Source organism: Colletotrichum abscissum (assembly GCF_030869225.1).
Source record: "Colletotrichum abscissum strain IMI 504890 chromosome Unknown Scaffold_20.1, whole genome shotgun sequence".
In the NCBI taxonomy this organism is placed as follows: Eukaryota; Fungi; Ascomycota; class Sordariomycetes; order Glomerellales; family Glomerellaceae; genus Colletotrichum; species Colletotrichum abscissum.
In genome coordinates this window covers 415884-440019 of record NW_026850099.1, presented here as the reverse complement: position 1 = coordinate 440019, position 24136 = coordinate 415884, and the positions used below count along the sequence as shown (strand labels likewise).

The window sequence follows — 24136 nt, the reverse complement described above, 5'->3', positions numbered from 1 at the left end:
TATCTTGTCTGGGGAGCGATAAGAGCTCCGGCCGCCGGTGAATCGTGGTCCGGAGGCGGGCCGGGATTCCACTTCATTCTTCGGTCACCTTTGTTCAACTTTACATCGTTGTTTGCCTACCTCAGTTTTCTTTCACGCTTACCAAAAGCTTCTTTCGCAGATGCATCATTCTTTCAAGTTTGTGTAAAGCCCACAAAGAGAGGCGCATACAACGGTTTTACCTGTTGGCATTTCTTGAAAGTTGTCAATCCATTCCAACCAGGCAGACGGATATTCAAAAGTTTGGATAGAGAGGCATGAGTGAGTCACAAGTCAAATTTAAGATCCCAGAGTAGTATATAGAAGATAGACTCTCCCGCGTTGGATTCGCCCCGAAAGCTGTTCAATTTCGGCACGACAACTCTCATCTAACCAACTTCAAACCTCACGAAGTTATTGCCACAACAACACACAACCTCCTATCAGACACCAGTACAACACATTTAAAATGAGTGGACCACACACAGCCTTCTTCTATGGTAAGTCCGGGAGCTTTGGTTTTTTATTCTTGATTGTCATGAGCTAACATTATCGACAGGCACTCTGGTCAGTTCTTCATCATCACCACCCTCCTCAAACTTCAAAGGAGCTCTCGATTCACTAACACTTGGCCCCTAGATGGAGCCCAAGGTCTTCTTCACAGTCGTCCAAGGCAACGGCAATCCGCCCCAGGCAATCAAGGACCTCTACACATTCACCCCCGCCCTCCTGCACGACCACACCCGCCACCGTGTCCAGCTCGCCGACTACCCGGGCATGATCCCCGAAGCCGGCGGCTCCGTCCTCGGCATCTACGCGACGGGCCTCACGGACGCCAACGTCCACAAGCTCGACTTTTTCGAGGGCTCCGAGTACGAGAAGAAGATGGTCACCGTCAAGGTCCGCAGCGGCGGCGGTGCCAGTGCTGGTGCCGGTGGTGGTACGGAGCAGAAGGAAGAGGACAAGCAGGCCATGGCTTACATCTACAAGCGCCCGGAGAACCTGGAGCGCGTGGAGTGGTCGTTTGAGGAGTTCCGCAAGGACAAGATGCACGTCTGGACGCGCGAGAGCTACGTCTTTGAAGGTGAGACAAGCGACTCATCCCGGCTTCAATCTGTCTATGGGGGGCGGGCTGGCTCGGCTGGCCTAGGGGAGGGCTCAGTTCCGACGTGTTGGACTACTCTTTCCACTAACATCGGTAAAATCGCATCTAGGCTGCGACGATTATGCAGAGTTTGAGAAGGTCGAGAAGGAAGATGCAAACGGTCACGAGGAGAAGGACGATGTTGCCAAGTAGAGCGGGTGCTTAGCCCCAGGACTTGGGTCAGCATACTTCTGTTTTTTCTTGCTCTTCTTCTACGCATGGCGGCAAACGGCATTATTTGATGGGCTCTCAAGACAGGCAGGCAGCCGACGCAGGTCTGCAACTGGGCCGATAGGGCGGTGTGAGGTGGACATGTCAGCGCCGGCTCACGGCATTGGAGAGAGTTGAGCCGCCGCCGCCCACACATGGCAGACGGGCAATTACGATGTGACGGATAGATGAAACCAGGACGCGATATCAGCAAATAGAGAAGACGACGTCTTGCTAACCAGCCATGCTCCGTGAATGAGTCAATGACTGCCGCCAGCCTTGGCGCACAGAGCTGCAGAGCTTGAGTACGCATGCCTTCCCCCGTGCTGTGATGTGATGCTGTCGTGGCTGTCGTCGTCGTCCTATGGCCAAGTTTGGGCGGCAATGCAACCATTCAAAGCGGGGGAAGCCCTCAATCTGAGGGGCAGCCTTGATGATATTATCAACGCCCATCATAAGTGCACTAATACTCGCTGACCGCAACACAGCTTCTGAGTGGTCCACGCTTATGCAAGCTTGCTGAGTGGCCATGCAAGCCCGGCGTTTTTGTTGAGCGGCTGAGAATCATGCCACGGAAAAGCGAGCCACAGCAGCTTGAACTAGCTCAGGAACAGGCGCCAATACGTCGTGTAAAAGCCTGTAAAGTGCCCGCCTCTTCGTGAACAATGCCGACCCACTCTTGAATTCTGAATTCAAGCATGCTAATAGCGGCTGACTCTTGAGGGCCGGGATTTCCAGCTATGCAAGGATAGTAGTCCAGAGGCATCCGATGAAGAACACTATATCGGTACTATATCGGTATCTCTAAAGCTGTGCTCTTATGGCACAGGAAGCGAAGCGAACTGGTCCCACGTACCGCAAAGCTGGACCCTTTTCTCGGGAAGCACGAATTACGAGCCACAAGGGGGGATAGTATACGAGAGATCTTTGTGGCTCCGGCAGGCAGGGGAAGCCACACCGCGCCACAAGCCGTTGTTTGCAAGGTGGTACCGAACAGGGGTGGCTGATGGCGGGTGGCGTTACCTGGGAAATATTCGGATCTCCTCGTGAGGTTGTGGCTCAGAGGCGATCTTTCATGCCGAGGCGCGCTCGAATTGGGTGTTCGCCAGGGATGCCCCTCCCCACCGAGATTGATATGTGTCGTTGCCCATGACTTAAGCTGATGGCGGCTCGACTGCCCAAAGGAGGACCGCACGACGGCAAAGAGTAGGGTATTGGCAAAGGGGCCATCAGGTGGTAGAGGTCATGTCGGGGAATTCATGCGTGAGCGGGAACGGGTGCCGTTTCGTAGCTGGTACGGCGCTGGGCTGTGTGCGCTGGCGGGCGATCAGTGTCGCAAGTACGAGACTCGGTTCAACCAGATCGTCCGAACATGAAGGAGAAGTTGAGGAAAGACGGGCCTCCCAGCGCTGGCTGCCTTCTCAGCTCCCGTGGGTGCGTGGCTCCCTCCCACACCTCCCTCCCTTACTCGAGTCGTCTTTCCAGACGGCGCTTGTCGAGCCTGGGCTCATTCTACCCAATGCCCAACCAGCTGCGATGTTCAGGGGAGGCAGTAACACGGACGTGGACGGGCCAAGATGAAGGAGGAGGGATTTGTCGAAATCATCAGACGATGGAAATCTCGACCAGGGGCAATAGCGTACCAGACTCAAAGGAACCAGAGCCATCTGTGTAGTTGATAGATGAGGATATGTCGACGCATGGGTAAAGAATTACGTACTGCGCCGCGCGCAACGAACCGACCGGAATATCTCATCTCTTGTTTCTCTCAGCGTCACCCTCCTTCCTCTCTCACGTGAATAAGCAAGTGTTATGAGCCTCTTTTCTTTCTTGCGAGCGGTCCCTGTCGATATCCACTCGGCCGTGGATTTCGGGCCACCACCATCCGGGAATTGGACGGTGGACCACGGGGTGGCGATCAGCAACGTGACAGTGGACAACAGCCGGTGAAATGTCCCACTGCGGTCGGGCAAAGGCCGGGGGGGACAATGATACGTATCTATACGCAGTAGAGACTCGGAGAGGAGAGAGTAGAATCTGCAGGGTTCAGGTTGATGGGCCGTGGTCGCTTTGGGCTCTGGGGGTTTGATGAACCGTGAACGTGCCAGAGTGACAGCCGGGCGACGGGCTGCGTCCAAGGTCGCAAAAAGAGCAGCTAGCTGCTAAGAACGGAGTAGAAGACGCATGAAATGTTCAGTAGGCCTGAGAGCTTCGGCGCACGATACTTGGTTGTCGTAGGTGCACGTCGTCGTCCCGTTGTTGTCAAACGACTGGTCAACGTCAGAGCAACCGGAGGGTTAAGCACCTTTAGGCTGACAGCTCGTGACAGGTGCTCAACTAACGAACGAAGCTGGTTCGTTCCCTAGAGCGCTTACTCCAAACGCGGCGGATAGGAAGAGGGGGAAAGGTCGTTGTGACGACGTTCTCTCGATGTAGTTGGACAAAGGAAAAACGACTGGTCCCGGTGTGCTAAGACTGAATCGCAGATGCCATGCGATGCGGCAATGCCATGCCATGTTCCCGCTTTCCGCGGTCCGCGATGGCCTGTGATTGTGACGGGACTGACATCTGGGTCATGACTGACTGGTCTGAAGAAACAAACGGTCAAAAAAGCTTAGCTTGGGAAAAGATTCAAAAACACGCAGGAACCATATGATGCCGCACGCGGCACAATTACTGCGTACCGGTTATGGTAATCCCATTAACAGGTGACTGTTAATATCCCATTGATTCGTTATCAGTGGTTCGTAGGTGCAGGTTCAAATGTCCGAAAGGAGAAGAGGCGAACTTGGGTGGTCGTGAAACTGGCTTCGTTTCACATCCTCGCTTCTGCGCAGGGGTGTTGGAGTTGGGGGCTCCTGCCAGTCACCACTGCACCACCACTGACCAATGCCCATTGCCAGCAAGTCTCGTCTCCTCCCTAGGCATTTTGCAGGAAACCACCTCACCACGGCCACCCAGTGACCCCTTCCACGAGATCCTGCGTCCACTACAACGTAGCATGTGTGACGACTGATTAGCCTACCATTTGTTCCTAGACGATGGTATATTAGCACATAAGGTGCGACGAAGGAAGGAATGAACCCATGCCAAAGTACCTAGGGCTTCCGTCAGGTGCACTTGTGAAGTGGGCACGATTAACGAGAGGGCAGAAAAAGGCCTCAACTCGTCATGTTGTGTGGACATGTACTCCGTCGCCTGTGGACAGGAGGACTCCCAGCCCGGGGGTACGTGAACCCCTGATGGACCGAACCGAAAAATGCACAGAACTTCAGAGAAGCGAGAAAACATGCCCCTGCCGTTACCAACGTCGTCTTTTCACCGACCCCTGTGCCCCTGCACTTGCACAGGAGGATCTGCTCGCCTGCCCCCGCCTGCTCTCCGATTTAGCGGGGAACATCCAGATGGGCAGGTCGCAGTGTCAGGGGACTTTGGCCTGTCCTTTGCATGTCAACATGGGTACGCAGCGCACTAGGTCTCGGCACTGGGATGAGAGACTTTTCGGAGAGAGAAGAGAAAGAAGCAAGTGCGCACAGCATAGTGAAAACGAGTGGCTGTCGTGAGCCGCTCACCTCGTTCCTTCTTTTCATGTCTTTGGTGGGGGAGACCGTTGATCGTTTAAAGCAACTAATAAGGTAGACCGCCACAACCCATATGCACGACTTTGTCTCTATCTTGACCTGAGGCTTAGGTAAGGTGGTCCACGCACACACGTGTAAGGTACGGAGTAGGTATGGATACGGATGCAGTGCCCACACTCAGGCCAACACCGGGAGACAAGGTACACTGCCACCGCGGCACTACCGGAAAGAGACTTATGACGTGTTAAGACAGCAGCCGCAGTAAACGAGTGTGCGGCTTGTACAGCGGTGCTCCCTCCCAGTCACCTTTCTTTCTCTTAAGATTTCGCCTTCCCACAATCCACAAGCCAAAACATCCACTCTACGTGCGCCTTGTGGCCTAGGGCCGGGGCCAGAGGAGTAATACCGAGGTCGAGACGGAGTAGATTGAGTTGAGGGAGCATCCGATGACAATTCAACTTTCTACACTCTCTCACTTTACGTTATTCAAGTCAACGTAAACTTCCCACAACGGGGATGACCCATCACTGACTCGGGAGAATCTTGTCGATCGACGCGACTTTGTTCATATTGGGTCTTGGCTTTTTAGCTTGTCAAGCGACAATGCGCACAATGGACGGAGGGATGGGGCCTGACTGATACACTGCATTCCGTGCATTGCTCCCTCCCTCACGTAAGGTACCTATCAGGATCACTCAGCGCACCGAGGTGTGGAGGTGTGTCTCTCGGTGTGGACGGTGTGCTGAACTAGCAACAAGGTGTGCCCCCCGAGTAAAGGTCAAGGCATCTCGTTCCCAAAGTCTCACCACCGGCTCGAGATGCCCGTTGCATGTCTCGCTTTCGCCTGGCATGCTGAGGTCTGGGATATTCTTTTTTAGTTCTTCTTCACCTTAGTCAAGAGTAAGACATCTTGACATACAAGTGGACTGAGGATGATTGTCGGTCCCAGAAGTTCATGTCTTGGCCAGCGGTGACTTCACTGCAAAAAAAGGAATGATATGAAAAATCGCGGAACGAACTCCATCGTCGAACCAGAGTTTGGATATCGTCTGCCCCCTTTCTTCCACGTTCCGTACCCCCTTGCTCATCAGGCCTTGCCGAAAGCCGTGGATGCGTGGTTCAGCGGCACAGCGGATCCCCCCCTGTTCTTCCACGATTTTTTTTGACTTGCGTTTTCCTTTCCCGCCCACCTCTCCGATCCCTGACCCTGATATTTCTCTTCCTCTCTTTAACACGTCCTCCAGGCTCCATGTTCCCTCGTCGCCCGCTTCGTGCGTGCACCAAGCCCATTGGGCTGGATGAACGGGCGAGGCTCGCTACGCGACAACGGCGGCGACACCATGGCAGTCCAGTCCAGTCGTTGCAGGTCTTGGTCTTGACTCTTGAAAAGCCCCCCCTTGCCCATCCCTTTTGGCATTAGTCCACATCAGGAATGACTGCACTCTCATAACCCCTGCACTTCAGAATCGTTGACAGGGGGCAATAGGCCAATTCTGTCTTCTCCCACACCAAGGCACTGGACTCTCGCTCACGAGGTGAGCATCCGAAAACGCAGGCCCTGTTAGCTGGGAAAGCGGCGTAGCCAATGCGATCAGGCAGGGTTGCGCCGCACCGTGACGTACCCTCTCTCCCGCGAGGGTATGCGAGGGATCTAAGTGGCCGCCACCAAGGCCTCTTGGGCGACAGAAAGCGAGGGTCGCAAAAGATGGCCGCTGATGGATCACCACTACCCAAGTCCCGTCTCCGAATCCAAGGTTCGACATGTCCTGATTGGAGGCCGCCTACTGTCCCAAAAAAGAAAGGGAGAGAAACGACGTTCGGCAAAGCGCGAAAAGTCTGGAATGGACTGGACTGCTTCGCCCTTTTCGTGTTTCGACGATCTTGACTTTGGACCCAGTCAGTGCATACGGTCGAGCCGTCAGTCAGCAAACGAGCCGCGCTACCGTGCCGCGCTGTCTGTTTGCCTGTCAGGCAAAGTTCTGGTGTTGAAGAATTAACTACCAGGCCCAGGTATACGACACTGATCCTGGGACCTTGAGGCTTGGCGAGGCGAAGGCAACAACTTGCCTCATTACCGTCCAAGGTGGGAAAAAAAGATACACCGGATGAGATGACTAAACTTGCATCGCAACGCCTCCCTTCCAATCTAGCCTCAAGCAAGACTAAGATAGTCTGGACGAATGCATTTAGTAACAGGAACAGGACGGGAACCAAGAATACTAGAGAATTGGGCGTGGCAGTCTGACTCTCATAACTAGAAGAACTACTGCATGCTGTGATTATCTCCTAGATGGTGCCTTGCAGTAGTCCCCGCCGATTTTGGTGCTTCTCCTGTCTTGAAAGCTGCAGCTCGAGCGCTTCAATGTTCCTACCGCTCTTCTAGAGCAAGTTGAGGGTTGCCATCTACGCACTAGATGGAAACATGTGGTTGCACCTATGCGATCCTCCATATTCCCGTGCCTACCATCCTCGCCCCTTCCAAGTGAACTACGTGACTACGTACATCTGTTCCTACCTTAGTAGGTAGCATGGACAGATACGTATACCTAGACGGGACGTTTCTACTATGCGAAAAAAGGAGCTGGTGCCAAAAGAGTACGTATCGAGAGAGGCAAGGAACCGTGCACTCGTGCTCCGTTAGCGTGTACCGAGCATCCAATGGGACGTCGTTCCTGGACGGGAGTGGTAAGGGTACGTACTGCGTTGTCCGGTGGGTCCCTGGAGTCTAGAATCCACAACATGCACCCATGCTCCCTGCATCATCGCTCCCTGCTCCCTGTCGCCAGTCCCGGACCTCCCCTCCCACTAGCGCACCATCCTCGGTGTCACTTGTCTCTCTTCCCACCTCGTCCCAGCCATTCAATCTTCGCTATCAACGACAGCTCGAAAAACTCCTCACCAATCCCTCCCCTATAGTCTATACCACTTCGATGCTGGTCCACAGATGCACCACAGGACAACCCTCCCTCCTCCCCCGCCTTTGGCTGTCCTTGGCTCCTCCTTAGACAAGTTTAGTCAGGGGCATCCGTCGCTGGAAAAGAGCGCAGCCCAACCCGCAACGCGCCATGGCGCGCCTTGCTGCAAGGTCCCCGTCCCTCCATGTCCCACCCACATCTACCTACCAAAGTCCACCACCATCTGTTTTTCCCAGGAACATGGCATGGTCTTACCGTCTTAGCCTCTGCCGCGAGACCATGGGTCAAAGTCGACAGGCAGACGACAGCCGCAGCTCGAGCTCCAGATGGCCACCCACACCCTGACTGATCACCTATACTCCGTACTCATCTCCATGTCCTTTTTCTCTCTACCCTCCACACCCCTGCCCACTCACGAGAATGTTTAGTCCGGTCTTTTTGAGCCATGTCGAAACAAGCCGAGGGGCATGTCTCCGGCCTATCATAGCCTCAAGGCCATGCCTCTCCTTCTTCAACGGCCTGCCCCTGTACCCCTCGGTCGATCCACCATGCTTCGAATCCCCTTGATCTGATGCCCATGTCTGGTCTTGACTGGCCCATTTTGCTCAACGCCTGTCTAAAAAGAACGCCATGTCTCTCTCGTCCCAAGTGGACCGATCTTGTTCAGCTACTCATCCTCCCGGTCCGACCTCCAGTCCATCCTTCTCCAGTCCTTCTGGGATTACCGCCGTTCTCTGCTGCAGCTCGTGCTTATTGCTTTTTTGCCTCTCCTTTCCCGTATCCATTCGTTTAGTCACTAAGTCACTCTCTGCACACTAAGCCCGGCATATTCTGTCCGTGGGGCCCTGTCAGTCACAGTCACTAAGGTACTCACTTCGTTTTTGCCCATCATCCCTTTTGGTCTGTTTCCGGTCTTATAAGACCTGGCCTTGTCCGACCTCACAATCCCATTCTACTACTCCTCATCCTCTCGGACCATCACGTCTTCTCGCATTCTTTGGGCTTGGAAAGAACTTGTCGTTTCGACATCTTACCTTCTCTCACTTCTCATTCAACAAAGGCTAGTCCTTATTCTTCTTCACAACTTCCATCAACATATCCAACTCGCCTGGTGCAAATACCATCCTTTCCGGAATCAAACGAAATCACACAAACGAATTATCGAAACTTCGAGACCCATCGACAGCTATCCGATTCTCAACTTTCACTCCAACACTTTTTTGTTGAAACATCCCGCAACGTCAAAGCTCCCTAGCAAGACAAAGCGAGACGGCATTGTAAGTAACCTGGAATGCTACGAGGACCCTCTTCAAAGGAACGGCACGCAGCCTTGGCCGTCCTGGGTCCGATTCGATGCCTTTGTCCTACATCGCGGCCCGCGCTGTATCACAAACAATGCCATTCTTCGAAGGCACCCAGTCCCGTCACACCGGGACTTTCACGGTCGTGGCTGTGGCTGGTTGCTTCGAGTCGGGCCTGTTGAGGAACGGATGCGCTGTCGAAGATGCTGGATCTTGTGTGATGGCTAGGTCAAGATCGAGAACTAACATGCTTTATAAAGGTACTCATTCTTCGGAAACCACAACTTCTTTCCAACTCAACTCACAGTCACAACGACAACCACACGATACCTAGATTCTTACGTCTGGAACGTTTTAGATTCTTAACTTCACAACTCAAAAAACTCACTCAACATGTACGCCAACGCAATCGTCGCCTTCGGCCTGGCCACCCTCGCCAGTGCCCATATGAAGATGAGCAAGCCCGTTCCCTACGACAACGCCAACCTCGACAACAGCCCTCTTACTGAGGACGGCAGCAACTTCCCCTGCAAGTCTAGCAGCTACAATGCCGCGGGAGCATCCAACGTCTACGCCCAGGGTGCCACCGGCGAGTTGGCTTTCATTGGCTCTGCTGTCCACGGTGGTGGCTCTTGCCAGGTCTCCATCACTTGGGATGCTAAGCCCGACAAGAACAGTGTCTGGAAGGTTATCAAGTCTATTGAGGGAGGCTGCCCCGCCAAGAACACTGCCGGCAACCTCGGTGACAACGCCAACCAGCAGGGCAAGGACACCTACGACTTCACAATTCCCAAGGACATGCCCGCTGGCAACGGTACTATCGCTTGGACCTGGTTCAACAAGGTTGGAAACCGTGAGATGTACATGAACTGCGGACCCGTCACCATCACTGGCTCCGGTGGCTCTCAGGAGGCCTACAACGCTCTGCCCGACATGATGGTTGCCAACTTGAAGGGCATCAACGACTGCACTGTGTCCGAGAACATCGACGTTACCTTCCCCAATGCCGGCGACTCTGTCGACGTCTTCGGCACTAACTTGGGCCCCCCTAACGGCACTTCCTGCGGCACCTCTTCTGGTGGTGGCTCCGGCGGTGGTTCTTCCGGTACTCCCAAGCCTAGCACTACTGCTGGCAACGGAGGCGCCGCGCCCACCGCTGCTCCCACCTCTGCCGTGGCTTCGTCTAAGCCGTCTGCTTCCAAGCCTACCGGCAACGCCTCCCTCCCCGGCGGTGTCTTCATCACTGTCCCCGCCAACGGTGGAGCCTCCGCCACTCCCACCGCTTCCGCTTCTGCTACCAAGGCACCTGCAGTCACTCCCAGTGCCGCCCCTTCTGCCGCTCCCTCCGCCGCCCCCTCGTCTGGTACTGGCAGCGGCAGTGGCAACGGCACTACCGCTGGTGCCCAGACTGTTGGCGCTGCCTGCACCGATGAGGGCGCCTGGAACTGTGTCGGAGGCAGCTCCTTCCAGCGTTGCGCCAGCGGCACTTGGTCTTCCGTCCAGGCCCTTGCCGGCGGTACTTCTTGCACTGCTGGCATCAGCTCCGAGCTGAGCATGGTTGTGACCCGAAACGGCCGCAAGCGCGCCCTTCGCCAGCGTTCCCTTCGCTTCCGTTCCGCCTAAGCTGGTCGATGGCGAACACTCTTTCATGAACGGTTTAGCATTTACGGGATATGATACCTCGGGGATACATTGGACAAAGTCATGACAACATACAGTGCACTGCACAAAGCTTTGGGGCGTTTCATTTTCTTTCTTGAACATTTACGACAAAATTCTGTACATATACATTTCATATTGGTATCCCTATTTGGGCGCACATTGTTTGGATCGACAGGCATGAGAAAAGTAGCACGAGAAGATCAATAGCATAACACATGCTCATCATAAAACATTTCCACTGTGAATTTCGCCATGTGAATCTTAACAAGTCCCATGCCTGATCCTCTCACTCACCAATCCACACACCCCAAACCCCAAGCTTTCAGCTCTATCTCCCGTCAAAGCGTCCGACGGCCACTTGCGGACCAGAGCTTAACAATCCGAAGTGGCGTCTCTGACACGCGGGCGGGGAGATCCTGGGAAACGAGTCAAAGATCTCGTGGGGTTCCCCGGGCGGACAGGGACCTTGACATAACTCAAACTTTGTTTTCCTCTGTCCTTTGTCTTTTTTCTCACACCTCGAGAGTAAGCCTCTTGCATAATTGACAAGTGCAGGTCTTGGAAGGGTGCGTAGTCGAATGAGAGCTGTTCCTTGTCGAGCTGAACAGGCTGACACATGCTATATCAGATGAAGAGGACACGCATGGACGTGATCAGCGTTGCATGTGCAAAAAACGCCTTACGATACTATGGGAGAAACAAATGCAGAATCGAAACATTCTTGAGTCGCTGCTAGGGTCCAAAAAGCGCGGGTTTTGCAGTCATGGGCATTGACGGGAACTCAACTTGCACTCGCGGAAACGATAGCGGTATGGGTATTCATCGTTTTTTGGGACCTTATCCCTCTGGATGTGGAAATAAAACAAGCCATTTTGGGCGTGTCTGTATCAAGTTCATAATTGTGAATCTTTTCATCCCATCATTGCTTTCCATCCGGTCTTTTGGCCTGTCTCATGCTCACAACCACGTATCACCTCGCCGTCCCGCTTTCCGTCTCCCCAGCAGCCTCCCCAGCAGCCCTGTTCTCGGTTCCGTATCGCCCTTTCTCAACGCGGAGAGTTTCACGGGCACTACAAAGGGGTCAAGCTCGATGCCAACGTGCGCGCGCCCATCTTCGCCGACATACCGACCGAAGCTGAACGTGGCTTTGCTCTCGAGGCTGCCTCCGGCGCCGTCGTACTCGCGCACCGCTCTGCTGGGCGCGAGGTAGGCGAGGATGGACCCGATGGTCGTGGGCATGCGCGGGAGGAAGTGCTTGATGGCCAGGCCGTACACCGCGACGGCCACGACGATGTTGATGGCCAGGACGACGAGGCTGATGACGAGGGCGGTGGTGTCCAGAAAGATGCGCGTCTCTGTGGTGTGCCGGATGCCGGATATGGTCACGGGTTCGGGGTAGGTGTCGAGAAAGTTCTGGTTGTTGCCGAGGAGAAGGACAAAGATCTGACGGTAGACGGCTTCGAGGGCGGGGATCAGCGCGGTAGCGTTTGGTGGGATGTTCGGGTCGAGAAGGTTCGCGTGGCCCGGTTGGATCTTGAGTAGGTAATTCATCCAGTCGCGGGAGAAGCTGTCGTTGTGCCAGCTCTTTTGAGTTGAGACAATGAGCTCGTTGACGTGTGCGGATATCGCATCCGTGTGGTTCGTCGAGAGTGGGTAGTCGAGCGTTGCCGAAACATCGGATGCCCGGGTCGCGTTGATTATGTAGCCCTGCCAATCCACCGTGACATCGAACATGGCCGTGGCGAAGAGTGGCTGACAAATGACAAATGTGCTCGCGATTTCTCCATCCCCCAACTCGGTACTTCGCGATCGTTTCGTGGTTGTCGTTGAGTTTGTTGATTTGGTGATGTTCGAAGCATGAGAAATCCGCGACCAGCCCATGAGCAAAGTGGTCTCGCAGGGTGTCAAGTCGTATGAGGTGTCCAATTTTTGCACAATCTCCTTCGAAGCCGGCCCGGGAAAGATGTCGTAATCGCTGTCGAGTTTTATATCTTTCGTGATAAAGCTTGTGCTGCAACCCTTCACAGCTTCGCCGTTCCTGGTCATTGTGTAATTCACCTGAGGCGCTTTCCTTATTGTGTTGTAAGTACCAAAGTCAGAGCAGGATGGATTAGTACTGAAGCCCCTGGTCCGCGCCGTAAACGTTGTGCCGCTCGTCTTGTCCTCGTCTTGGGGAACAATGTCGAAGGGCTGAAAAAAGTAGTCGTGATTGACCCACGGTGTAAGTGGTGTGTTCTGAGACACGTTATTCATGAAAATGTAAAATGGAACCTCGTACGGAGCCGAGTTATGGAAAGTTCCGCGGGCTTCTGAGCCGTAAACGGATGCGTTACTCAGTCGAGGCATGAATGATTGTTGAAAGTTGTAAGGGCGCTCAATGTCTATTGGCTTTTCGTTGAAGAGACCACCGAGACCAACAGCTAGAAGATTAGACAGCAAGGCTAACGCGCACATGGCCGTGAGAATGAAGTGGCCCGACTTGGCTGCCCTCCAAAAAACGAGCTGCGGGGGCAGAGAGGTGTATCTGGCATTGATGGAGCCCTTGGCCGACCGTTTGCCGGTCCATAAGTCCTTAAATGGTTGCAGGATGCATAGAAGCCTGTTGACGAGCACCCAAAAGGGCTCCAGCAAAGTTGCAAAGATAGTGGGCACGTAGTTCTCGAGTATCTGCAGCACTTCGAAGCTTGCATTTGGACGAACGATTCCTGTCAATTTAGTGAGCTTTCGACTTTGCCGTAGAAATGATACTTCGAACCTTTGTTGCGCCGTTCGAGCAATTTGAAGTAGACCAATCCGCCGACAGCCGCCATCATCGATAAGGTTACCATAGCACCAACACCTCGGCGTAGGGCCAAGGGCTTGACTGGAGAGTAGTGGCCGACGGAAAAGGTGGTGTCTGGCTGGGTCAGGCTGATGCGTCGCTCCTCAATTGTCTGATCTCGGGTATCGACTACTTTGATGACCATTTGCCCTGAGCGACTCTGGCACCCGCAGAACAACTTGAAACGTAAGTCTTGGAAAGATTGCTTGAGGGCATCCTCGGGTAGAGCTCCCTTTCCAGCAAGCTTGTCGAGAAGCGTAGTGCTGTTTTGGCAAAGACTAATCAGTGATCCTAAGGAGGCGGGGTCCATCGTCAAGCGGCTAGGCGCCCTATAGCCGTGCAACCATAGGAGTGTCGTGAAAATCCCAACAATAACTAGCATTCCTTCGACGATAGCGGAGAAGACTCGGCTGACAATGATACCGTGTAGCTCGACATCGATGTTGCCAGTGGTCGTGTTCGTATTCGTGGAATTTTCGAGGACCCGACGGAGTGCGAGGGAAAAGAGCATCTTGTGTGTCGAGTTGTAAGCATTGCCCAAGCTGGTCTCGTCTCGGTAAATATCGAGTGTCTTGACGTTCTTTTGTGAGCCAATCGCGAAGCCGGCCATCGGTGCCATCGGCCATTTGATACCCAATTTGGCGACTTGCTGATGCTGTTCCAGTAGACGTCCAAACGGAAACTCTTTGGTACCGCCGTTCGCACCGTCGGGTTGCGTTGTTAATACACCGGCTCCTAGTAGATGCTCGAAAGCTGTCATGTTAAACTCTGTTTCCAAAAGTCTTTCCCGAGGACCCAGCGGAACAACCGAGTTCTCCAAAGGGACGAGGTCAGCAGCTCTGACGGAGGCATTGACAGGCTGCTTGTAGTAGCTGGTCTCGCAGAATATAGATGTGAGGTTGATCTCGTTCTTCTGATAGTCCGAGTGACCCCACGTGGCCAGAAACTGATTGCCTGCTGATTGCTTCGAGCAAGTGGCACCCAGGTAGTAGTCCACCCACGAACTGTAGGGATACCCTATGTACAACATCTGGTAAGGCAAGTCGTTTTCAAAATTCCCATAGCTGTTGATCTCACTGGCATTACAGCCACGGCCATTGAGGAAGTCGTGGTTATGCTTTCGTGGGGCCCCATTCATGTGTACCTCCGCGGGCCAGCAAGCCAATTGAGTCCAGAATTTGGTGGTAGGTCCTGTCCAATTGGTCGAGGATCCTTGGATAGCTTGACTCTTGGTGTCAAAAGGGAGCAGCGTGTATTCCGGCGTCGTGTAAGGTGGAAATCGCTGGTTCAGCCATGTCTGAGCATAGCCCTCATTGAGAATAGTCACATCCATCAATCCGAAGTGCTCTGAAGCCGGCCGAAGAGCCTCGGTAGCAGATATATTGACTTGCCGTCTTACATCGACCGGGCCCGTTCCAAGTATTGCACTCTGGAGGGGTGTGATTACCCAGAAAATGAGTACCATGACTGTTCCGCCGTAAAAGACTGCCCAATGTCTGCGTTGGGTGAGCTCAAACCTGGAAAGTGTTGCAAGGGCAAGCATACCTTCTCTTGGCCGCTTTGATCGGAACGAAAGCGATGAAGTCGTACGGGTAGTCCAGAAACATCGACTTTTCTGCTGTAGCGCCCTTTGGTCTTGACATCTCCAGCCATGGTTGCATTCGCTTGACATCAAGGTCAATCCAGCTCCAGAGTAAACTGTATATGACGGCAACGATCGTGGGTAGAAAAAGGTAGCAGAAGTTTGCAAAAGCCGGTATATCGTCAGCTGATTTCGAAAGGGCGAGGCCTCCTTGAGACTGGCTTCGTTGGGCGAGTATCTCGATAATGACCGCAAGGAGGAAAGATATGAAAGCGAAGGAGAAAAGAACCGGAGCACTGAGAGTCAATGGTTTCCAGCCATGTTTGTGAACTGTTGGATATGTTAGTTTGCATCCTTCGACTTGCGGTTGGTCTCCATGTTCTATCTGACCTGTTTCAAGACTACATTCACTGTCTCGCGACCTTTGAAAGGCGAAAGGCAGAGAAGCCTTTCGGCTCTGTTTCTGAGGGGCGTCATCCTGGAGAAGCCGAGTCTCTCGGACCTCGGGCCCCTTGATACTCATAGCCTCAGTGGACAATGGGCGTAGACTACCAAGGAGAATAATGCAAGAACCTCAGCTATGCTCCGTTGTATGATTGTGTGGCTCAGTTGACTAGAGCTATCATGAAAGACTCAATGACTCTTGGTAACAAAAATTGAAAAGAGAAACCCGCCCAAACCAGCTCGAGTGACAAAGGAAACAAGACGAAAGAGGAGACGCGGAAGAGAGAGATGAAAGGAACTCAAGCCAGACAACTCCTGTTCCTGGGAGACGCAGAACCTTAAGGGAACTTGACCGACAGACTGAACCCGACAGTTTGGGTCGCCGAAACAGACTAAGAGGTTAACTTGCTACCAACAGCATAATCCTCAGCGCGGCAACGAGCCGATGCGCATGATTCTGAGCCGTTCCTGGCCTCGAATACTACATCGCGCCAACAGGACGTGATGGCGTCCAGGGATCGTGCACCAACTCGGTGCTCGACGTGGGCCTTCGGCCATGGGTATTGAGGAATGAGAGGTGATGGCTAAGCGCTCGAGAGATGATCGAGGGGCCGCGGCCCTGCGGGGGCTAGACCAGGACCTAGAATGCCTTGCCACTGCTGAGCCGCTTTCAAAGTCATTATTTTGGTTACCAGACTCTGAATGTCACTTCTCGCGGCAATTCCAGTCCGCCTTTCCAATTCTTCGTATCACATACTCCGTGAGTTGACAACAATGGACAGCATGAGTTGTATGAAGAAGAGGAAGAGGTTGACAGGGGTATGACAGTCTGTGTGCAGTGACAAATTGGGTTGCAGTGAACCATTAGGATTAAGCGCCGGGCGCGAGTCTCTTATTGGAGCGCTGAGAATAGGTGTGGGCCGACGGTCCATCGTGGCAACCCCACTCCTCCGAGCGAGTTATGCAATTGTGCAAGGTCAACACACTCCTTCTCTCGGTCACTTCATCGGCTTGTGCAATGAATTGAGTGAGTGTGAGCTAGAATCATTGAAGATATGGCAGGCGTTGCGGTAGGTGAGGCCAAATATTGTATCGGAGTCATCCCGAACGCCGGCGTCTTGTAGCGTAAATGACAGGAGACGGAGTATCGGCCCCATACATTCCGAATGTTGTCCCGTAGGTGGGGCCGGCCTGCCGGTCGTCACAGACTCCCACAAAGCTTAACACATAGTGTTTTCGATCCGGTGATGCTAATTACCCAGAAGGGATAATCTACGGGCTTTAATCCTTGGAAGCAAGCATATTCAAAACTCCGTTCTTAGTCTCCCTTTACCCCCTCACACCTCAAATTTGAATGGAGGAGATAGCGTGTATCCATACTACTTGAGGATAATACATTGACCCTTAAGAATAAGTTTCCCGAAGTTACAACATCAGTCCAGTCGCTAACCGTTGTCTTATTATATCACGGGTAGAAAGGATGATACGAGTAGCCTCGTCATTCCAGCGCCCTATTCTTCACCGGCTTCTACCTTTCCAATTTTGGTAGGCGGCCGTCTTCTAAATGATTTACTCCCTAAGGCCACACCGAAGAGATACTAAATCTTCAGAGAGACTAAAAGATATTCAGTTCTTACCCTACTGATCTTTTGATGCTCATCTGCTTTATACACAACGCCAGAAAACAACGTAGCTTCGCCGATGTTGCGGTGCTAGGTCAAGATAAAACGCTCAGTAGCTATATTTTATATCATAGCACTTACCTGCGAGAAGGTTGGACGGAGGTATGAATATTATCGTTACTGTTTTAAGTAATAACGACATTGCAATTATCTAGGTTGAGATACTGGTAACATGATCTCAAGGGCACCAAGGTGGAGGGACAACTGGGGCGTTACTGCTTGTATCAGTTGAACAAAAAGGTAGATGATGACGAGAAGTCATTTCAGATCATGTTAACCCATCATCGGTACCGCTACATAAAATCCAAACAGTATACCTAGTATTGATTCTTCACTACTGGAGCTTGCACGCGACGTTAGGAAATTGGTAGCCTAAGAGACGGGAAGATACCTAGTCCTTGGCTTAGTTCCCCTGGTGTAAGTCGTGGTAACATGTTGCTCAGCCGAAGACCTGTGAGCTTGGCCATGAAGGTGTATAACTTGCGAAAATGCGACATGCTTGATGATTGGTTTGGCATACCTACATACTGCTCCTTCGCTCAATATATACAACGGAACCTCTGCCGAGGTGAATGGCTCCTTATAAACACTCCTCACTACTGCCCATTGACCTTCTTGTAATGCTGCGTAAAATCGTACCTCACCTCGAAGCTCCCCATCATCAACTCCTTCATGAACACCGGATCCTTCTCAGCCCGCACACACATCTGCATGAACCCATCCCTCTCCAACCTCGTCCCCGGATCCGCATCCGACACCCTCCTAAAGTTCTCCTGCGATATCGGGTCGATAATCGTCTTCCACTTCTCCCGCCTCTTCTCGCTATACAAATCGAGTATCCCCTCGTCCGCCACCCCGTCCCATATCCCCGCAAGACAGTCGTACAACCCGCCGACATCGACGAACCCGCCCGTGATCCCCAGCCCGCCCCAGGGGTTACACAAGTGCGCCGCGTCCGCCGCCAGCATGAACCGGCCCACACGAAACCGCGGAGCGCACCGCTGATGCATCTTGTACGGCGCAAAGTTGACCACTTTGTACTCGTCGGGCCCCGGGTGGCCCGGCAGCATCGTCCTAAACTTTTCCTGCTGGCGCGCTTGGAGCCCCTCGTGCGAGAGGTTCGGCTCCTCGCCGTAGGTCACGCGGTACAGGCCGTCACTCGTGATCTTGGCCGCCATGAAGAAATGGTCCGGATGGATGATGAAGTTTGCGTCGTCGAAGCCGAATTTCCCCGCAAAGTCGTAGTACGTGTTCGTCGCGACGATCTGCTGATCCCACGTCCAGCCGGGATACTCGTCTCCGAAGAGGCCCTTGCGGATGGCGCTGTTGGCGCCGTCGCAACCGATGATGTGATCAGCCTCGATCCGCTTCTTCTCCTTTTGTTTCTTCCCATCGGACCCGGGTGTCTCGACGTCGACCCAGGCGCGGGCCTCATCCTGTCCGAGACCGACGACGCGGTGCCCCCAGCTGATGGTACCGTTGTACTTGTTCAAAAACTCGTCGAGCATGAGTTGGTCAAGCTCTTGTAGGACGAGGCATGTGGTCCTCAGATCTTCGCCGTCGACGTCGCGGAGCACGCCCGCATCGAACCCGGTGATAACGCCGTGGTCGTCGAGCCGGCGCCATACAAATTTGTTCAGCGTCATGCCGCGGCGGCGGACTTCCTCCAAGATCCCTGCTCGCTTGAGATCGGGAATGGCGGCGGGACCGTAGTGGGCGGCGCGCGGTTGCTGGTCGAGGTGGTCCTGGGCCTCGAGGATGTGAACGGGAATGCCGTGCTTGGACAGCAGTAAGGCGAGTAGGAGACCGGAGGGGCCAGCCCCGATAATCACGACCTGTTCAACATGTTAGGAGACTGTTCATCTGGGAGGGCCGGGCAAAGTACAGTACTTTGTTGAACGGACGACTCATCTTAAGCTCTAAGTGTGTATGATCAACAGTTGTAAATTTGCTCTGGAGTGAAGAAGAAGTTGAAGATCGTCGAATGGACCCTGATTGTTATGAGAACCGAATCAACCCCGCAACGGGACCGCATCGAGCCGGACATATTGCCAGAGATCCATTGATGCAACGGTACTTTTCCCCATCGCCGGGGTGCCATTCCGAAGAATGTTGACTTATCTGCTCCATTTTGCGAGCAGACTTTGACCCCGCAGACGTCACCACGCGGGCGACCGAACTGCCAGACGGAGCTAGATGAGGGGGCACGCGCGGGGTTGATATTCGGCAGATCATTTTTAGATCAATTGTCCGTATGGAGTATATGGGAGCAATCTAGATCGGATGGGGTTCCCCTATAAGCTTTTGCGCTAGACCTGGAAACCGTACATGCAAGTGGTAATCTGGGGGATTCCTACACAGAGTCTCATGCTGTAGGTTTATGATGAATAATAGACGACCTTGCTTGCGTGAGGATTGTGTCGCCATGCCTCCGTCGGGCGGGATTTGAGCCTAGTCGGCTATGAGAACCTCGGTTGCAGAGAAAGCCAGTTTTAAGCGAGTTCAAGAGAACAAAATGATACTTTCCGGAGAACTCGTGGCTGAAATGACCTGTTCCATTTCATTGCTAGCTGAGGTGAATAAAAGACGGTGATTAGTATCATTCCGATGCGGGGGCATGCATCTCAGAGTTCCGGCTCCTGCCCCACGCTCTGCCAGGGCCGGCCGACCCCACATTGGCCTGGAGCAGCGGCACCTGTTCCGGCGAGATGTATCCAGGGCACCCTATCGGGACACCGTTGGCTCTTGACAATGGTAGACCACGGCAGTACAAGGTACGCTCCAAGTTCAAACATGGTCCTTGAGAAATACGCGCCTCCCAGATCAATTACCTAGCAGTCATACGCCACCGGGGGCGGAAACATTCACTTGCATACCTATGTGAATACTCACAAAGGTCGTAAGATTCATATCAAAGATCACGCAATATCATAACAGCGCCTGCAAGTTTCCAACACGGTAGAATTTATAGACTTTACCTCCCCGGCCACATGTATTTGCTGTTCTTCTCGCTTCATAGTATTACCACTTATTGCTAACGACCGGTAGTAGTCTCGGTCAACGAAAATGTTGTACAGATTTCATCGTGGACTTCGAACGTGAGTGATCACAGTTGAACGAGTACATATGCTGAAATACTACCAGTCGATCGCATTCCCGTGCTTCGGTCTTAATGACCACCTGACGAGATTGTCTCAATGTTCAACTCTTGGCCACCATCAAGCAGACTTGGATTCATGACAAAGCCGAGACGGGGGAATTGCACACGATTTCCAGACTAAGATTCCGCATAAGTCAGACAACGACTTACCCGATACCTCCGACTCACTTCAAGGGCGCATTAGAAACCAACAATCCCACAGGCGCACCGGTAAGTGTAGGCACATCCCCACCCGAGACACAACTACCACCGTGTCTCGGGCCAGGCTGACTCGCAAGAAGGTTTGGCGCCGAGTCGATTGTGTAAGTAGAATAGACACCGATTTGGCACCGACTCGTCGTCGGCTCGGCTATCCGTACCGTTCTTTCGAACATACCCCTACCCAGCCCACCCAGAAAACTAGTCTCATCCTCAGGGTTACTTATGCTCAGCTTGAGCCACTGCGGCTCTTGGCCGCCGCTCAGCTAATCACCCCACACCTCACACCTCACACCTCACCACCAAGTTGGAACCTATTATGAGTTAGCAGCCTCTGCGGCTGATGAAAGATAGCTTTTGAATTGCGCGCTGGTCTCAGTTGTATCGCTTCCCTTGTTACTCAACTCATTTTCCCCAGCTCCTCTACTTTCCCCTATTCTCTCAGTAGAATCATCTTTTTGATTTGCGCACAGAGGAAGGGTGAAGATTCTATGTGTTGAACATGTTTCAAAAATCGTGCTTTATTCTGCTGGTATCATAGAATTCTTCCGCTTGCCCGGGGCACGATTTTTCCTGGCCCTTTTCGCCCTTCCTGATGTTTGTTCCCAAGTCTACTCCAAGACTGCGAGGGATTTGATGCGACAAATGAAAAGTAATGTAACAAAAGACTCTTTGAGGAGACGAGATGAGAAAAGAAAAATGAGTTACCAGTTAAACAATACATAAAAGTCTTGGTAAGACTCCTGAAACCCCCGTTGGGAATATATATAATATGACCATCATATATACAGGCTATCTATTCAGCCAGAGAAGTGAAATATTTTTCGATCGGATCGGATAGTGAGGTTGGAGGGAGCGAAGAGTCAGAAAGAGAGAAAAAAAAGAGGTCGACATTTTCGAAATACTGGCTGATTTGACTCTTGACTATCCAACTTCCGATGTCGTAAAGCGAAGGCATCATGCGCTTTATTCCCCCAATTTTAGCTTTGTTTTTGACCTTCGGGATTAATCAACGCACACCCGTCACGTCCTTTCAGCCCAACCCATAACTGGGCGGCCGCAAACCCCGTACTGTCGGAACGCGCTTACGAGATGGTAAGCACCATGGGACCGGCCACAATGATGTCATCGGTGAGCGTGCCAGCCATCGGGGCGTTGTTGGTGAGGGAGAGGTAGACGACTCCGCTGAGACCCTGGGGAACGACACAGCCAGTCTGGGGGTTGAAGGGGGTGAAGGCAGTTCCACCGGGCTGGATGCCACCAGTGGTGAACGCGCAAGCCTTGGCCTGGGGTGCGGCATCGGACTGGAGCATAATCGGAGCACCGACGGCGACGGCCTTGGGGTCGGCGGGGGCGGTCATTGCCAGCTTGGGGAAGGGCTGCAGAGCCAGGTTGGAGCCCTGGGGGCAGGAGACGATGAAGGGTGCGGCCAGAGAGAAGACGGCGCGGACACCAAGAGGGGCGTCGAAGGCCTGGGGAATGGCGATCTGCTTAGAGGCGGCACGGATGAAGGTCTGATGGCGAGCCTCGATGGTGAGGATGGAGCCAGCAGCGCCGAGGATGGCCTTGTCCTTGACGAGGGGAGCAGCGCCGAGGTAGGCAGAAACACCGACGTTCTCAAGTACACCGGCAGTTGCGACCATGCCAGCAGCGTTCGTGAAACCGAAGTTGTACTGGCAAGGCTGGACGGGCTGAGTGCCGGCCTGGGCAATAGCGGATTGCAGGAAAGACACGTGAGACAGCTCAGTAGCACCGACTTGTTGCAGGTCGTTGACTTGCTCGTTGGACAGACCAAGAGCCTGGAAGTCTTGTGCGGGGAACTTTTGGAAGCCTTGCTGGTAGAAGGTACCCTCGAGCCATTCCAAAGTAAGAGCGCTATGAAGTCCATATTAGTTCCAATGCCCAACATATGTTGTCCTATTTCGAGTCCCAAACTCACAATTGCAGGATATCAATATCCGTCAATCCAGCAGCCCCAGCTCCAGCCTGTTGCCTCTTGGCGAGATCGTAGATCTTCATCTGGTCGGCGTTCAACTTGGGGCCGAGGGGGGCGGCGGTGGCCACTGCGGCCAGGCAGGCGACGAGAACAGACTTCATTGTGGAAGGCATGGTTGATTAAGATATGTTGTGTGGTTTCAGCTTTGCTCGCCCTAGACTTTCTTTTCCTTTTCGATCGGCTGTTCTCTCGGGACAGAAATTCGGATATAATGTTGTTGTCGATCGGTGCCACCTGGGACGGTCGATGAAGCGAAAGATTAGAAAGAGGTATTAAGAATGTCGTCCGAGGGAGTGACAGGGTCGTAGTAGGTCTCGAAGGGAAAGGAAAGTGTAAGCAAAACCGGTGGACCAGGAAAGCAGACCAGCGCTTTTGGAAGTTTGAAGAAATTGACACACAGTGAACGGGATGAAGAGGAAAGAAGAGAAGGGGCGGGAATAGAGCAATGAAGGTGGGAAACAAGCGAGCAATAAAGAAGGTTCACTTTAGCCTCAGGAAGGTAGGTATCTTGCCGCTCTCCCATGGCGTAAGGTATCTCGCCGCCCACCCACGCATGGCCTTTCTCATGTTCTGCTACTCGGGAGGGGTCGGATCGACTTGGGTCCTTGCTGGGGATTGTCTGCGGCTAGCTTTCTTTCCGTCGTCGGTTCACACGGGAGCCCACAATGCGGGTAACAAGATTACGCTCGACCACAAAGCTTCAGACCCGACAGGGGTACATGGGTACAGTAAGCAGGAGTTTACATCTTATCCGTACTGGGGGAGGAGCCCAGTCCAGGGCAAGCCGCAAGCCGCAACAACTGCAGCGCTTGCCTGGAAGAGCGTGTGTGTGCGCGCACGCGGTGCGTATCATGGAAGACGGGAAGGGGGATCTAGCGGGCAAGCCAAGTCAAGAGGTGGATGGTACCCCTTGCCAATGGCGTCAAGGGGGGTGCATGGTTGGAGAAGATGGTGAAAAGTTCAGATGACAGCGAGGCTTGCCTCGTCCTTCGGAAAGCCCCAGGTACCTTACGAAGTAGGGAACGTCTGTGAGTGGGAAGGAGAATGTGAGTGTGAGTACTCCGTGAACGAGGCAGAGGCGAGACCACGCAGCGTGGCCACTGGTGGGCAGGTGCAGCAGTAAGGGCTACGGAGTACGGAGTACTCTCTGCATGTTTCGTTTCGCTGCGGTCCAAACAAGCTCGACGAATCGGCAAAGACTCGAGGGCCCAAAGCACCAATCAGACAACATGGATCATTAAAAAACAGGGGCCAAATAGAAATGGGCAAGGGACTTGATCAACTCCTTAGATTAGGATGAAGCCCGTTTCCAGATGTTGCAGCGACCCCCTGCCGAGCTTGTTTTTGCGCTTCTTTTTTACCCGATGACTTTGTTGTGAAATGCAAGGGTCCTGCGGGCGGTGACCCCACCGGGAGTCCTGG

At 53.3% G+C, this 24136-nt stretch overlaps 7 protein-coding genes across 7 annotated transcripts; 4 read left to right on the top strand and 3 right to left on the bottom strand.

Annotated features, from left to right (window-relative positions):
* Positions 1-487: 487 nt before the first annotated feature.
* CABS01_08751 (AIG2-like family protein) lies at positions 488-1315 on the top strand (the record flags this gene model as incomplete). Its single annotated transcript, XM_060542109.1, has 4 exons — positions 488-518; positions 578-585; positions 658-1102; positions 1233-1315. The coding sequence occupies 4 exons, from the start codon at positions 488-490 to the stop codon at positions 1313-1315; spliced, it is 567 nt and encodes a 188-aa protein (XP_060400999.1).
* A 7124-nt stretch (positions 1316-8439) lies between these two features.
* On the top strand, positions 8440-8661 carry CABS01_08750 (uncharacterized protein; the record flags this gene model as incomplete). Its single annotated transcript, XM_060542108.1, has 1 exon — positions 8440-8661. The coding sequence occupies one exon, from the start codon at positions 8440-8442 to the stop codon at positions 8659-8661; it is 222 nt and encodes a 73-aa protein (XP_060400998.1).
* Positions 8662-9562: 901 nt separating this feature from the next.
* Positions 9563-10792, top strand: CABS01_08749 (endoglucanase; the record flags this gene model as incomplete). The annotated part of the gene is made up of 1 exon (XM_060542107.1): positions 9563-10792. The coding sequence occupies one exon, from the start codon at positions 9563-9565 to the stop codon at positions 10790-10792; it is 1230 nt and encodes a 409-aa protein (XP_060400997.1).
* Positions 10793-11788: 996 nt separating this feature from the next.
* On the bottom strand, positions 11789-15757 carry CABS01_08748 (uncharacterized protein; the record flags this gene model as incomplete). The annotated part of the gene is made up of 4 exons (XM_060542106.1): positions 11789-13536; positions 13587-15148; positions 15198-15564; positions 15640-15757. 4 exons carry the CDS (start codon positions 15755-15757, stop codon positions 11789-11791), a joined length of 3795 nt encoding a protein of 1264 aa, XP_060400996.1.
* Positions 15758-17956: 2199 nt separating this feature from the next.
* On the bottom strand, positions 17957-19271 carry CABS01_08747 (FAD binding domain-containing protein; the record flags this gene model as incomplete). Its single annotated transcript, XM_060542105.1, has 2 exons — positions 17957-19195; positions 19251-19271. The coding sequence occupies 2 exons, from the start codon at positions 19269-19271 to the stop codon at positions 17957-17959; spliced, it is 1260 nt and encodes a 419-aa protein (XP_060400995.1).
* Positions 19272-21803: 2532 nt separating this feature from the next.
* Positions 21804-22827, bottom strand: CABS01_08746 (twin-arginine translocation pathway signal; the record flags this gene model as incomplete). The annotated part of the gene is made up of 2 exons (XM_060542104.1): positions 21804-22593; positions 22658-22827. 2 exons carry the CDS (start codon positions 22825-22827, stop codon positions 21804-21806), a joined length of 960 nt encoding a protein of 319 aa, XP_060400994.1.
* Positions 22828-23267: 440 nt separating this feature from the next.
* CABS01_08745 (uncharacterized protein) lies at positions 23268-23669 on the top strand (the record flags this gene model as incomplete). The annotated part of the gene is made up of 1 exon (XM_060542103.1): positions 23268-23669. One exon carries the CDS (start codon positions 23268-23270, stop codon positions 23667-23669), a length of 402 nt encoding a protein of 133 aa, XP_060400993.1.
* Between the last annotated feature and the right edge of the window lie 467 nt (positions 23670-24136).